At 39.2% G+C, this 15266-nt stretch overlaps 1 protein-coding gene across 1 annotated transcript; it reads right to left on the bottom strand.

The window, feature by feature from the left end:
• Positions 1 to 1033: 1033 nt before the first annotated feature.
• LOC103804761 (rho-related BTB domain-containing protein 3-like) lies at positions 1034 to 15158 on the bottom strand (the record flags this gene model as incomplete). The annotated part of the gene is made up of 6 exons (XM_009077389.1): positions 15151 to 15158; positions 14765 to 14981; positions 5562 to 5754; positions 3085 to 3236; positions 2199 to 2310; positions 1034 to 1402 (listed from the first exon to the last, which is right to left on the bottom strand). Coding segments are annotated over exons 1-6 (1051 nt in total), but the record flags the coding sequence as incomplete, so codon positions are not given.
• Positions 15159 to 15266: the final 108 nt, after the last annotated feature.

The raw sequence follows: 15266 nt of genomic DNA, 5'->3' as shown, positions 1-15266 counted from the left end.
TTCCAGTTTTAATCTCCGATTAATGTCTCCAATAATTAAGAACAAAAAAAAATCCATTCATACTGAAAACCTTCTGCAACTGTTCTCTATGTTTGGCACTGTTTTGGAAAGAACTGAAAAGGATGCCTTTGATGTACAAACTCTAACTGAAAGATTCTCCCTTGTGTTTTCATAAGTCAGTGCTCATGTTTCAGCTGCTAAAGCAGAAATTCTTTTCACATGTCAGGCAGGTATGAGTATATAGATACTGACTGAGCTTCTTTATAGCCACAGCTCAAACATTCTAATTATTTGTGGCTTTTTTTTCCCAATTATTATTACAGTTAAAATCAGAATTCATCATTAAAAGGCTAATTCTTTCAACGAATCTAAAATATATGTTCTTAGATACTGACAGCTGAAAAAAATTTATGAAGAACAAAAAGATATTGGGCACTTTCAGGAAAAATAAAAGCCTTTCAGCTGAGGATTCTAAGTACATCTCAAAAGTTAGAAAAGTATCAGTGCCAGACAGCTGGCATTAGGTAGATGAGGTCACTGTCTGTACTGAATTAGTAGCAAAACTCATGCAACACATCAGAGTCCCCACAATCCAAGCAGTTATCACTGTTTTCTCTTCAGCAGTGCCATATGTGAAAGAAAAATAACTCTGGTTTTCCTAAGTAACCCTGCAATCTTGTCATTGTGTTTAGAGCATAAAATATTTTAAAATTCTGGGATCTGAAACTGTCTCAAGCTCTAGATTTATTCGGCAGAGCTTTTGAAAATTATTGGCATTAGCTTACAAACTAATTTAATTTATGTTCATTAGCTCTGGAATGACAACTAATTTGATTCTTATTAAATCTAGGCAATGGTCTTTTTTCATATGGGCATTGCTCATAATAATCACAAGGGATAAAACAGGTGTAGAGAGATGGCCAAACATCATCTTGCAACAGCAAAGACATGTTCCTTAGGGCGATGCACACAGTCCTTTGCAAGGCAACAGCTGTACAGCAAAGGAGTAGACAGAACTGTTCCCGCCAGGTACCTGAATAAATGAAGTGGAGGATGTCTGGGAGACAGGAGCAGAAGGCAGAATCCTTCACCATCACTCTGACTGGTGGGATGCAGGGTGGGACGCCACAGGGGGCTGGGGACAAGGCAGGCTCTGCCTCCACCACAAAGAGGCTCCGTGCCATCTGCACAATGGAGGCGTCATGGATGTCATCTGGGCTCTTGACCTCGAAAAGCAGCATGAAGAGGTGGCTGACAGAGCAGAGGATGACCTTGTGAGCCTCCACCACTGTGCTGAGGTCTTCAGGGTAGAAAGCCACGTCCGCGCACTGGCAACAGCAGAGCAGGTTGTGCAGGTCTGCATTGTAGTGAGAGGCTTCACTCTTCAAGATCGGCATTTTTTCTGCTAAAGATAATGAGTCAGGCTGTAAAATTGAAGCAAGTATTAACCACAGGACAGCTGACCTGGTCAAATGAAGGACAATTTTTGAAAGAAGTATTCAATAAGAAAATTTCTTATATGCTATTTGAATGTCTTTAAGTAAAATATTCTAAAAGCGGATATAGTCTAATAAAATAATATAAGAAATACATCCTTTAGTAGTGTCTTTCCCTTTATGAAACCTCTTTAGTCAGTTACATTAAAAAGAAATCTTAACTGTGTATCCCAAACATAAGGGGTCTGAGCAAATTTCTAGCAACTGTGAGAACAGACAACTACAAATTTAGAAGTAACTACTTGTCAGTAATTATTTCACTGAATAAATGTATCAGATGCCCAGAAATCAGATGCAGGGACATAAATCTCTGCCTTGCTTTATGTGCAGCAAATAAAAACATTGCTCGATGATACTGTAGAATAACAATTCATAATCTAAGAACTCTATTTTGTAATTTCTAAAGCTTTTATGTAAAGCTTTTATTAATTCATGTTTTCATTATTTCATCAAGTCCCCCAGAAACCCACTCCTATTAATTTTACCTAAAATGAACTAGAAGTCCATAGCAATATTGCATATTGTCATACAATTCTCCCCAAATTAATTAAACCATCACTAAAAGATGATGCAACTAGAGCAACATAACCAGAACAGCTGATGATAGATGGCACAGCTCACAGTAACAACTACAAATGTTAATTGCTTAAAGAACATGACACACATAATGAACAATACTAGAGAGGAGACATCAGCAAGCACCTGGCTGTTCAAGCTGAGGTGGTTGGACTCGATGGCACTTCTTTGACTTTTTCCTTTTCTTCATTTTTTCAGATGACTTCTGATTCAAACTTTGGATCATAAAATATTCCAGCTAAAATACAAAATATTTTTTTAAAAATACCCTAGTTATTTAAGAACAACCTAGACAGCAAACTAAGGATCACAAGCAAGTCCTGTATGTACCTGTAAGCTACTGACACTATGGCCATCATAGTCATCCAGCAGAGTCCCAGCTCTCCTTTACCAGAAGCTACTGTCTTCCAGCAAAATTAGTGTAATTTAAAAGACTATTTATTCAAATTATGGTGGTTAATTCTTGTGTATTTAATCTTCCTAGAAATGGCAGACAGAAAGATATTAAATTTGCCACTCTCTGTAGGTACTAATCTTTTTGAGATGCCTAGTCCAGCTGGTTTTATCCAGAAAGATGAAAGGAGGAATACAAGTGAAGAAATTATTGCAGTGTGTCATATGGGTTTCCCAAACATTTCTAGTTAAAATAGGAGCCACTTTGGTACTGCCAATTCAGCCAGCATCATGGAATCATAGAAACCTAGAATGATTTGGCTTGGAAGGGACCTTGAAGACCACCTGGTTCCAACTCCTCCTGCCCCATCCAGACTAGCCTCGAACACTTCCAGGGATGAGACAGCCACAAATTCTCCAGGCAGCCTGTGCCAATGCCTCACCACCTTCACAGCGAAGAATTTCTTCGTAATACCTAACCTAAATTGTGCACTAGTGTGAACACGCACTTGGTGGAAGGGCTCATGTTGTGACTTCACTCACTCTCCAAAGCCCTGACATCAGTTGTCCACCACTCACGTGTGCCACCTTGCTTCCAGCCTAGTGGATTCTCACTCACCACTCCTCCAAAGTACTTCTGTATGTAGAAGTCATTAAGAGTATGCAGTTCGAGGTAAGTGGCTCCTAATTCCTTCGCAAGCTGAACTCCCTCAGAGGTTGTGACACAGCTCCTCCGGTCTGAAGTGCACAGGGGACAGGTGCAAGGCACTCCTGGGGTAAAAAAGTGATGCAAAAAAAAAAGCTATTTTGGTCAAATAATCCAGAATTCTTGGATTCCTAAATTATTGTTATGATATCTTGGTTAGAAAAGAACAAAGAGGGAAACAGAAACATAGTAAAGTAAGAAATCTCTTAATTCTTGAAAAAACCGACTTCTTATTATTCAGTTAAAAATACTAGCAGCTCTGCAAAGCTCAATACACATTACATTAGCACTACTTTATTGGTTTTTCAAGGTGGGAAAGTCCCTCCCGACTTTCAGAAGCCTTTATATGCCTCAGTCTTGTATTAGACTGCAGGTGTTACCATGCCTTAATGTCACCTTAAACCCATCTGGTTATTGTGGCCTGTCCATACAGGAAGCATGCACAGTAATGGAAGGGGAAAATTTCCAGTCTAGACCAAGCTGTAATGAGCATGTACACACTGTGGAATATGATTCGATGACATACTTTACATATATTTTTTTAAACCCAAAATAGGTATTTTTAAGACTATGCCAGTTAACTGTTAAAAAATCTGTTAGCCACCCTGGCTCATCTTTGCTTAATGCCAGTAAGAAATTGTCAGCCATGAATGTGCTTTTGAATGTATTTTCAAATGTTCTGTATGTGTTCCACGTTAATGTTCTCTGCCCAGGATCTATGGACAACATGTAATAAAACACCTTGCTTTTTTTTTTTTAAATTTGTTTTGGTAGGGCCATTTACCACTACAGAGGATTAAGATCTTTGCAATTTGTATGAGCAAACTGCTGTGTTCACAAATACCTCCTAGAAACAAAAAGGGTTCTGTGTGTGCACAGCAGTTTGCTCTGACAAGTCCCGGAGCAAACCCAGAGGACTGACCTGATGTCTCCCATCGCCGTTTAGCCAGGCAGAGAGAAAAAAATGCACGTGCAAAAGAAAAAAAACCTGAATAAACCAGTAGTAGGGTCACTCAGTTTGGTGGTATCCTGTGATTAAACACAAAGTGTAAGAAAAGGCAAGGAGAAGACAGTTTAGCAAAACCTTGCCTTTAGAATGGCAGATTTGTGACCCCTGTATAGATCAGACCATAAAGTAATTTGGTCATTATCAGTGAATTACTAAAGGGAAGAAAATAAATATTTAATTATTATGGAACTCTTTAACCGCCATTAACTGTCACTGAGCTGAAGGATATATATATATAGCTGGCAAAACTACATCTGCAGAAGATACACTTCATGTAGCTGAATATTTCTGTGTACATTATAAAATAAATGTCTCAATCTACATCCATCATGTCCCTTACCCATTAAGAGGGATGCTCAGAAACACTTGTTTTAGTCAACTCATAGAGTAAAAGACAAGTCAGGCTTGTGTTTTCATTCATGGCTTTAGGAAAAAAAAATAATTAAAAATCAGGCCCCATGACTAAGAAGACTATATGAAAGTCAACAAAAATAGAATGAAAAACATTTGGAAATACAGAATAAAGTATGTAAGTTTGTTCGACTGGCATCTGTGGTACTTCTTCCAAACTTTAACTGCCTGATGTAAAGAGACAGGAGTTCCTAAGGTCTGCCGAAAGGCCGAACTTGTTCCCATTGCCCTCACACTGCCCTCATTAGCTGCTAGATGGTTTTGTCAGTCCACTCTGTCCTTACACAGCTGTGAGAATGTGATTTCCATATTGATTAATCCGCCACAACAACTTAAACATTCTGTGTAAAATCGATTTTGTTGTTCTCATAGCAGACTGCTGATCAGCCCGGACAGGACACTGTGTGAACATGTAAGCTATACCTCAGCTGTACTATATCTACACCACAACTACTCTGCCGCAACTGATGCAGCAGCATGTCACACTTTGTGGTACCCAAAAATCTGGTGTGTCCATTCATCTGATGACATCCCAGAGCATTTCATGACTTTTCCCACACTCTCCAGTGTTTGCAAACTGGTGGATATAATTTTAATCTCACCCATTAGAGATACTTTATAGCTGAGTGAAGACCAGAGAGAACTCATAACCGTACTGTATGCTCATACACCCAAATGTATGCTGCTTAATCCAAAGTACTATATTTAATCCCCATGTGTAATGGCTCCATGAGAAGAGTCTTTGCAGAGGTCAAAGAAGGATCGGTTGCCTTTCATCACCAGGGTTAAGTAAGCACAATGTGCTTGCCAATACACCAGTCTACAGAGCCATAACACGTGCATATTACTCTTGTCCTGACAAACTAATTGTCAGGAACTTGGAAAAAACCCATCTCTTTAGACTGAAATTACTCTGTATCTAACTTCCAAATGAGATTTTAGCTGTTACTGTAGGAGGCTGGATACATACCGTTTTTTCTTGCACCAACAGCAGAAATTATTACCGGAACTGAGCTGTGCTTTAATGCTTTTTTTACCACTGGGACATAACTGTCCTTTAGTTCTTGAAATGAAGTCTTGTCATTGACAGAGTATTTAATCACGATAATATCAGCTCCTCCAATAAGTCTGCAAGAGGTGTAATAGTCGCTGTGAAATATGTCCTAAACAGAAAAAACATTGATCAAGAATTTACTGTCTACAAAGAAAAAAAAAGCGAAATATTCAATGTTCTTAATGCAAGCCTTACAGGAGTATTTTTAACTGATAAACTCTTATTTGAAGACATGCAACATAGAGCAGAATTCATCTTTTGTAATTTCCTTGTTTAAAGAACAAGTTACTCATTATAATAATAAATGTCTTCTATGAGTTCAGGAATTATTCAAGACGAAGCAAAAATAGGGTTTATCTAGAAATACTCATTGCAGGAAGAAACTTCACTGGTTCAATTACTTAACTTCCCAATTGTTCCATTCAGGAAATAAAACCAGCTTCAGTGGTAGAGGTTTGCAGCAATTCATGCAAAATCATTATTAATCACATGATTTTAGGGAAAGGATTACACAGAACTATACTATGTACTAAATACAGATTTCATACATTCATTGTGATTTTTATCGGCTTCACAAGAATTTCCATGTAGTTTTAACAATGTTAACGTCTTCAGTATAAGGGCTCCAATCTCATACATAAAATTTCTTTTTTGACTTCACATTGAATTTTTCATTGTTCTGTGCTGAAAGTGTAAGATTTACATTCTACAAATGTTTGATAACCTGTTAATTTAAAACTGTGCTGTATCCACATGTAATGCACAAATATTACTTGTTTATTTGTCATGAAACTATAATTCCATGATTTCTGCTTTACTTGAAGGTATCTCATAAATGCTAGGGAAAGCTATGGCTTTGCACATACGCTGAAGTAAAAACCCTTGACAGAAATGTGGACGTGGTCCACAGAACTGGAAAACAACTCAAAACCCCTAAAATACTTTCACGTCTTGGAACAAAGAGACCATTTTTTGTCCTTTCAATGCTTAAAGGGGGCTTATGAGAAAGATGGGGACAAACTTTTTAGCAGGGCCTGTTGTGATGGACAAGGGGCAATGGTTTTAAACTAAAAGAGATTAGATGTAAGGGAGATATTTTTTACAGTAAGGGTGGTGAGGCCCTGGCACAGGTTGTCTAGAGAAAGTACGGATGCCTCATCCCTAGAAGTATTCAAGATCATGCTGGACAAGGCTCTGAGCAGCCTGGTCCTGTGGAAAGTGTCCCTCTCCATGACAGAGAGGTTGGAACGAGATGACCTCTAAGGTCTTTTCCAACCCAGACCATGCTGTGATTCTGTGCTTCTACAGCTGCCCTGCATGGCATGGCACAAAACTAGAAGAACTTGGGACCTTGAAACAAAAAAGAAAGGAAACTAACAATGATGAAATAAAGGTGATGTGGAAAAGAGGAAGAAATGAGCACAGAAGAAGTGACAAAAGGCCAGGACTCAAAGTTTGGGTTGGGGAGGATCAATCTGGTATTTGTAGAACAAGTCACAGAAATAAGAGCATCACAGATGGGAGCCAGAGAAATACATAAAAGATTACTAATATCAACAGGTGACATGGCTTGCATTGTCAATATAACTATTTTTGGGCTCTTCAAAAGGGTCATTGTTTGAAATCTGGTGAGGTAGCTGCCATGAAGTACAGTAAGTAGCATGACCTTGACGAAGTCAAAGGCAGTAAATATTTGCCTACACTGTCAGTCCACATCATTCCCAATTCATGTCTTGCCTTTACAAATAAATAAGTCAGGAAATAAAGTATAATAGGCATTCCCCTTGATTTCTTCAATAGATGTTCTTGTTCTACAATAAGTAAGTCACAATTATCAAGAATAGCTGTTCTATGATTAACAGTGTTGACAAGAGTGTTAAGCTCTTGGTATTTTTTTTTTTTACAAAAACTCAGAGTCTATTGTAATCACAGGCTAACAAAACCCTCAACTAGCATTTAACAGAACAATTTAGGCTCTGTTAAGAATATGACGTTTACGCATAAATGCACTTTTAGCACCCCTAGAAGTAAGCCTACCAAACACAGTGCTTTGAGAGCCGTTTAGATGGGCGTTTGCAGAGCCTGACCACATAGAGAGGCAAAAATTGAGAATTTTCAAGGGACAGGTTTAGTACATTTCAGCTGATGAAGGAAGGTCTCAAAGAGAATTTTTAGTAGGGTTGTATATATTTTACACAACAAAGGTTTAAGGGAAAAATGCAATACAAATCAAAAACTAACATGCAATGTTCAGCTGTTCTGTGCTGGCAGACAGAAAGCATGCTGAACCTTTAAAATTTCCTTCTAGCTGACCGTCTTCAAGCTCAGCCCAGGTTTGCACCTGCCTATCTCTACAAGTTTGGAAACAACCAGCGGTGTCATAAGCAAGGTGTAGAGCAGGGGTGCACAAATACACAATAACTCTGCCACAGCTTTAAGCATGAATAATAAAAAATATTTATGGAAATTGCTTACAGAATTTAATATGTATTTTTCACATGTGATATGTTTGCTGTATACGGCTTGTATCTCCCTCCAGTTTACAACAGAGCTAAATCTCCAGTGCATTTTCACACCAATTCATGTTACAAAGCAAAGATTTCTGGAAGATTTCTAAGGTATTGATCAATATAAGCACAGCCACACCCACGTAAAGAACCAGCTCTGACTTCCATGCTTACCATCAGTATAAACCTAGTCCTGACCTGAAGCAGAGGACAGGACTTCTAGATGCCAAACTGCATTGAGCTGTGGCTCCATTCTGACACCAGTCTCACCAGCAGCAGAGTACAGGTCACCAGATAATTGACACAAACCCAGACACACACACTGCTCTGACCTCAGCTCTCATCCTGGCTCTCCAAGGATCATCCAGTAAAAACACTGGCCTGGCAGGCTCCCTGTGCCCTAACCTCAATCAGTGGCAGCTCTATGCCTTTCTTAGAATCACATTTACATTGGAAAAGACCTTTATGGTCATTGATCCCAATCATTAACCCAGCGCTGCCAAGCCAACCAGTAAATCATGTCTTCAGGCGCCACATCTACATGTCTTTTAAGTCCCTTCAAGGATGATGACTCCACCACTGCCCTGGGCAGCCTGTTCCAGGGCTTGACAAGGCAAAGAAATTTTCCTGATATCCAATATAAACCTCCCCTGGTGCAACATGAGGCCATTTCATCTTATCCTATTGTTTGTAACTTGTTGATGAGAATCTCAGTAGAGTATGTTCATGCAGACGGGTTTGCCTGCATGTGCCTGCTCAAGTGCGTAACAAATCAGTGACTTAAAAGGTCAATAAAACATGGGGAAAAACCCATAGAGGTTTGGTTTTTCTCCTAGTGAAAATAATACTAATAGGAAAAGCAGTTCTATTCTGGAAAACAAAACAAACAAATAAACAAACAAAAACCCAGCCAAACAAACAAAACAAAAATGTGGCCATTGCCTCATATCATTACCCAACCTTTTTGTATGGAGTCCAACTTGCTATATTTCCATCTCTGCAGGTATGAGGAAAACTAGTAAAATCCTTACTGGAAACAGCCACACAGGTGTGCAATTGCACCTCTTTGTTTAACTATTAGAAGAAATAAATCCTATAGAAATGCTGTCAGAGCATTCCAAATGTGTGTGGCTGCATGTCATAGCAGGTTTGTGGGAATTTGTGCATTGTGCTACCACCATTTGTCTCTGTTAATCCTATCAAGAAGGACTTTGTTAAATTTATGAAGTTCCAGTAGGGACGGATCCTGCTGTCTCAGGGCAAGGACTAGACCTGGCTACATCAAGAACTGAAAATTGCAGAATGTGCCAACCCAGCATCTCAGGACACCCAATTTCTGCTACTGTTGTGCAGTTTCTGTATGCCCTCACATACTTGATTCAACATCCCTGAAAGCCCCTTCTAGAAAATGGATGTTATGTTTAAAAATTAAGAGAACAAAAATATGTTTCCATGCAACTATTTTCATTTTGCATCAAGCATAGCACAGATTGCTCAGATTGCTGCTCTGTGCTGGGAAAATACTCCAAAAGCATCTTAAACAGCAATGTGATTTTTGCAAAAGGCATCACTGAGACACAGCACCTGGAGCCTCCTTCACTAGCACTTTCAGGGAACCTTTAATACAAAAATGACAGGGAATTTCTTCAGATGATGAACAACAGTTTAGATTCAGGAATAACCTTAATTTCAGCTAATCCTCATCATGCTTTCTGCTCTTGGCACAGTCCACTTCCAGAGACAAAAGGAAAAACTAACTGCATAGCTAAGGTTATTATAATATAACCTTAGTAATTATACTTCTGTTGCTATTCCTCTCAGGACTTATTAGGAAAAAGTTTCATTGCATGCCTCCATTCTATGAGTCTCATAATATATTCTTACCATTAGTAAATCATACTTCTCAAGGTTAATGTTGAAAATAAAGCCTTCAGAGGCATTGAAGACATGATTTTCCTACAAAATCACATGATCCCTCAAGACAACAATACTTGCTTTGTTAAAAATGATTTATGAATGCCTTTATGGAATGGCAGTGAAATTCCTCACACAAGTGCCCTTGCAATGCCCACGCTCTTTCTAAAAGCTGCTCATAAATGTCCCCACATCCACGCAATGCAGCCTTGGTGTGAGGCAGCAGCAACAGCAACCACTCTTTGTGGAGACAAAGATGACTGGCCACCCTGCAGGACTGTTCCCCTGGGGCTTTCCCAGGATTCAAGAGATCTGCATTGGGAATATTGTAAAGTTCATCCCTCCCTAGGATCCATTTACAGTCTCCATTAACAGAGTCTTCTTTCCACTCATAGTCTCCGCTCCACATATGAGATCATTCTCCATTTATTCAAGGTTTTTCTGCAATTTCTTATCAGGTCTGCAGCAGGACAGATTTTATGGGTGTACTCTCCATAATTTACTAGTCCCAGGAACTTAGTCAGATAAGTAATCTACAGCACAGATGGAAGTATCTGCTACAGAAATCCCCCTAAACCTCTCCCTTCAAAAAGAAGGGTCATATTGTCCTGTGTCATCCTTTCATAAAGTAATTTTAAAATTTTCAAAAAGCAAAAATAAAGAACCCAGTAGGGAAAATAATTTACCAGGATACAAAGTGCCACTTCAGATATCCAAGATTAAAAATGAGACAGAATGACATACAGAAAAATGAAAAGTTACAAGCTATCATTTTGTACTGATACAGCAATTTGACTTTATTTCTAAAAATAATAAATTAAATTTAATAGTGTATCAGAATCCTTTACCCTTAAATGTGTTAAGGGCTGGCCAGCCTAGCCAGCACAAGGAGAACAAGAATTCTGATAAAAGAGAAGAATCCAGATAAATACACTATGGATAATACCATGGACATGAACAAGTGCACAGTGTTCAAGGAACTACTACTGTCGGTGCAGTTAAAAAAGCAGGCAAAAAAATCCCATGAAAAGACTCAAGGAATGAGATTATTGAAAGAAAGATTAAAAAGAAAATAATTAACACAACACATTTTCAAAATGCAATTAATGTATTTGAGCACTAGTGAGTCCTATGGAGGTCTGCAGCTCTGTGCAAGGCTCTAAGCAGTACGAACAGAGCACAGCATCCACCCTGTGCAAGTGCCTAATCTAGCACAAGGCAAACCCCAAAACCCAGCTGCTCTATTTTTCCCTTTTGGGACATGTCTGATACTGGGAATTTGATGATGCCAGTGATTCTCTAGAAACTGAGTAGTTTTTATAAAATAGGGGAAAACCAAAAAAAATTCTGGAGGTATTGTTTCCTGGGAAAAAAAGAAGACCAAACAAACCAAGCAAAAAACCACAAAACCAAACCAAACAACCAAAACCAGATGGTTCACAATGGAAAAAAAAAATTTAAAAGACAGTGAGACCCCCAGCCTACGACAGAAACACTCCCATATCCTTATAATATTGCTCCAAGTAAAGGAAGGAAGAACAGGAGTTAATGCAGGTAGTGAACATGCACAGAGAAGTTTTCATTTTCCAGCATCATAATTAAATTAATAAAAACATGAATTATAGATTCTATGCTATGCTTTATTCTGGAGTTGAGGAAGATTCACTTGCCACTAGATATTAAAAATTTTGCCTGTGTATTTTTTTTCTGCAGAAACGTAACAAAGTTCAGTGTAAAGTGACTGAAATTGCAAGATATGTGCAAGGCAAGAAAATGGCAACTCAGCCCTGAAGACTATCACATCTAATATAGAGTGTTAAATAAAGCAACCTTTTCCAAAGCAAATCTTCAAATTCTTCTTGCAAATTACTCCTTGTAAGTTACTAGCCCCATATTGAGGTTTACCACTTCAAAATTAGAAAAAATGGAACATAATTGTTCAACATGCCTTGTGATAACACAACACAAGCATGCATTAGCAACTAACCGATCAGCTACTAAACCACAGTATTCAGCATGGATGTTAATACGTATGTGTTTTCCCTGGTTCTTTTTATCTTCTCTCATTCTAGGTCTGCATTTTTTGACAAAACGTTTTCCACCCACGGGAAACAGAAGGATGTTCATCCAATTGTGTATCTGTTCCCTGCAGACCAGGACACTGCTCTGCCGGAGCAGGGCCATAGTGGTACTCCCAGAAAATGACACACACACGGTAACCTGGCTTCTGAAACACTGATGATTTGCCCCCAGATTTTGAAAAGTATGGTGATCCACCCCTGTCTCTACAGCCCCATATCATCTGCATGAATCCTTCCCAAAGTCAGCACTTCCATCCTGCACCCTGCAACTGTCACAGGAAGCCGAAATGCTCACAATAGGCTGGTTTACATGTTGGCAAACATTAATTCATCTTTGTAGTTTCCTAAGCCAAGTAATATCAAAGAGTACAGTACCCTCACAGGTGTTAAAATATTTACGGAGATGCTATGTGAAAACAGCAGTCCCACAGCATGCTGGAAAACATTCCCCTGTGTGTGTCTGTAACACTTGATGGGCACTGCCTTGGCTTATCATGCCCAAGAAGCCATGATTCCTAGCTCAGCAGGACAGTTTGGCTGTCACCTTCAGGCACCTTCAGCTTATAAACTACCACATGGTCACAGCAGCTCTTCTGCCATTTCACTGACCCTGTGCCCACCAGGGCAATGCCACCACATGGCCCAGACCTTTCACATTTCTCTGATGCATCAGTGCATGAGCACTTTGCAGCTGCTGGAAAGGTTTGCTACAGTCCTTTCAAAAAATATATATAGTACACGGTAAGATGCCCTGTCTCATAATATCATCATCAGAGTGCTCTTGTCATGAAGAATACAACCACAGATACTTGAGCTGTTAAACCTCCTGCAGACTCAAAAGACACGTACAACAGCAGACTGGAACTCAAGCAAACCCACCCTGTACCACAGTCTGCCACATAAAAGGGTCCTCCTGTGCACTGGGAAGCTCTACTCAGTAAACTCACTTCCATGCTGCTTTTTCAAACTGATGGCTGTGGAGGACAAAGAGCAGCTGGGCACTCTTGAGTTCCAAGACTCACAGGTTATCAGCATAGTCAGTAGCCAAGTTTATGTCTAGAACTGGCTTGCCTTAATCATATGGATTTAATCTAGATGAAATACAAATCTCAGGTAAAATGTAAATCCACCTTTGTGTAATGCGCAGATAACAGAGGACAACAGACAATGCAAGGTCCACCATACAACCACCTCTGTGTTTCAGTGATATGCAACAGGGATCCTTTTCCCTGCAGAATATGATTCGGTGCAATGTCTGTCAACATTTTTAATTGTCCTGTACTGTTTTCCCAGGCTACCAGAGGAACAGCACTGAAAGGAACATTGTGACATAACAGCAAAAACCAAGCATCCAGACCATGGAAAACAGTCCTGTTCTGCCTAACCCTAGCTGATAAAGGGGAGAAAACTCCAAGACCTCAGAAATGCAGTGCCTCAGACGTAAGAGCTAGCTTTTGAAGGGCAAAAATTATAAGGTTTTCAGAACCAAAGAACCTTGTTCTGCAGCAGAGCAAATGCAAATAAACCAACACAAAACCCCATCAATACATCTCCAATCTAGGTCTTTTCTTCCCCCTTCTTCAGCTGTCCCCACTTGCCTTCCCATCTCCGTTCCCTTCCCCCTTTCCTCAGAAACAGCCTTTGAAGTCCTACAGCCTTAATTTACATTCAGGACATTTTACTCATTTCTCTGCTCCAGTGACTCCAGCAAACTGCACGTGCAGGTCACATGTAGCTTCACAGATTAGAAACAGGATCCACCAGTCCATCTGAACTGTTGTCTGAAAGTGCAGCTGGCAGAAAGAAATAAAGAACGGAAGCACAGCTTGACTGCATTGTTTAGTTTTGAGATTTCCAGCTTCTGATCATGTATTTCATGTAACTGGTAGGATTACTGCAGATCTTAAAAAAGGTTTCCCTTACAGGAGTACAAAAATCACCCTAAGGATAGAATTATGGAGCTGAAACTGATTATTGTTTTAATTTCTAAAAGCTGCTAAGCTGAATTTTTTTTAAGTCTACTAAGTAGCCATTAAATATGTTTTAATTTAGATTATCAGTATCATTTCTTACATAATCATCGATCTGCTCATAACCAAATTATCTCATTTACTAACAGAAGTTCTGACAACTTACAAGTGTGTCAAAATCTTTTTTATTTACTATCAAATAAAGAAAATAATGTTCAGATGTGATTATTCTTCGTAAGAGAAGCAAAATTACTCCCTATGCTGTATTTTCCAAGATAACAAATCTTTTAATCTGTCATTTCTTGGAACTAGAAAACTTACTGCCTTTTCATTTTTACAGGGAAAAGTTTTATTTTCTTGTTTACCTCTGGATCATCTTTAATAAAATTTCCACTAAACAACGCTGTTGAGAACACCACTTTTCTTCAGGGGAGACAGACAGGGGCTTGTTAATGGGAAACTTCCTGTAGCACCTTTGAGATTTTGCAGCACTTGCCTCGTTATCTTGTATAAGTTTTTACTATTGGAAATAATTAAAATATGAATAAAATCCCACAACAACGAAAATAATTTAAAATTATGCTGCATTTTCACTTTACTAAAACAGCTTACACTGTAAAGTGCCATTAAAAGGACTAATCTCTTACCCAGACAGGACAGTCGTGTACCACCAGTCTGACATTTCCAAACACACAGGCTTGGTACTCAGTAAAAACTGGGTTTCCAACATGACTGGCAGACAAGCTGCTGTCGATCTGGGAAATGAGAGCACTTCTCCTGAGATAGCTCCAGATCAGACTTGGCTGCTGGTTGTCCTCAGAAAAACCATCTCTTTCATATCCAAAAGCTACGATATTAACTGACCTAAAATAAAAAGAATAAAGACAAAGTTGTGGTAACAAAGATGAAGGGCAAGGATAAAGGGGGGGGAGGGGGAAAATAAAATCCCCTTAAATCAAAACTAACATATTAATCCTTCCGAATCCTCTTCCCTCCCTAGATTTTAACGCCCTCCCGTAATCAACAGCAAAACACATACATGATCTCAAATCCAACAGCGGGGTGAGAGCAAAGCAGAAAAGAAACCTGGAAAGGCTGCTGGCATTACAAATCCCCAGAGGACGGGGCTGTCACTCGCCGGTGTCGCTC

Source organism: Acanthisitta chloris, unplaced genomic scaffold (assembly GCF_000695815.1).
Source record: "Acanthisitta chloris isolate BGI_N310 unplaced genomic scaffold, ASM69581v1 scaffold7736, whole genome shotgun sequence".
Classification (NCBI taxonomy): Eukaryota; Metazoa; Chordata; class Aves; order Passeriformes; family Acanthisittidae; genus Acanthisitta; species Acanthisitta chloris.
Note: the sequence above shows the minus strand (reverse complement) of the source record. Positions and strands in the feature narration are given on the sequence as shown.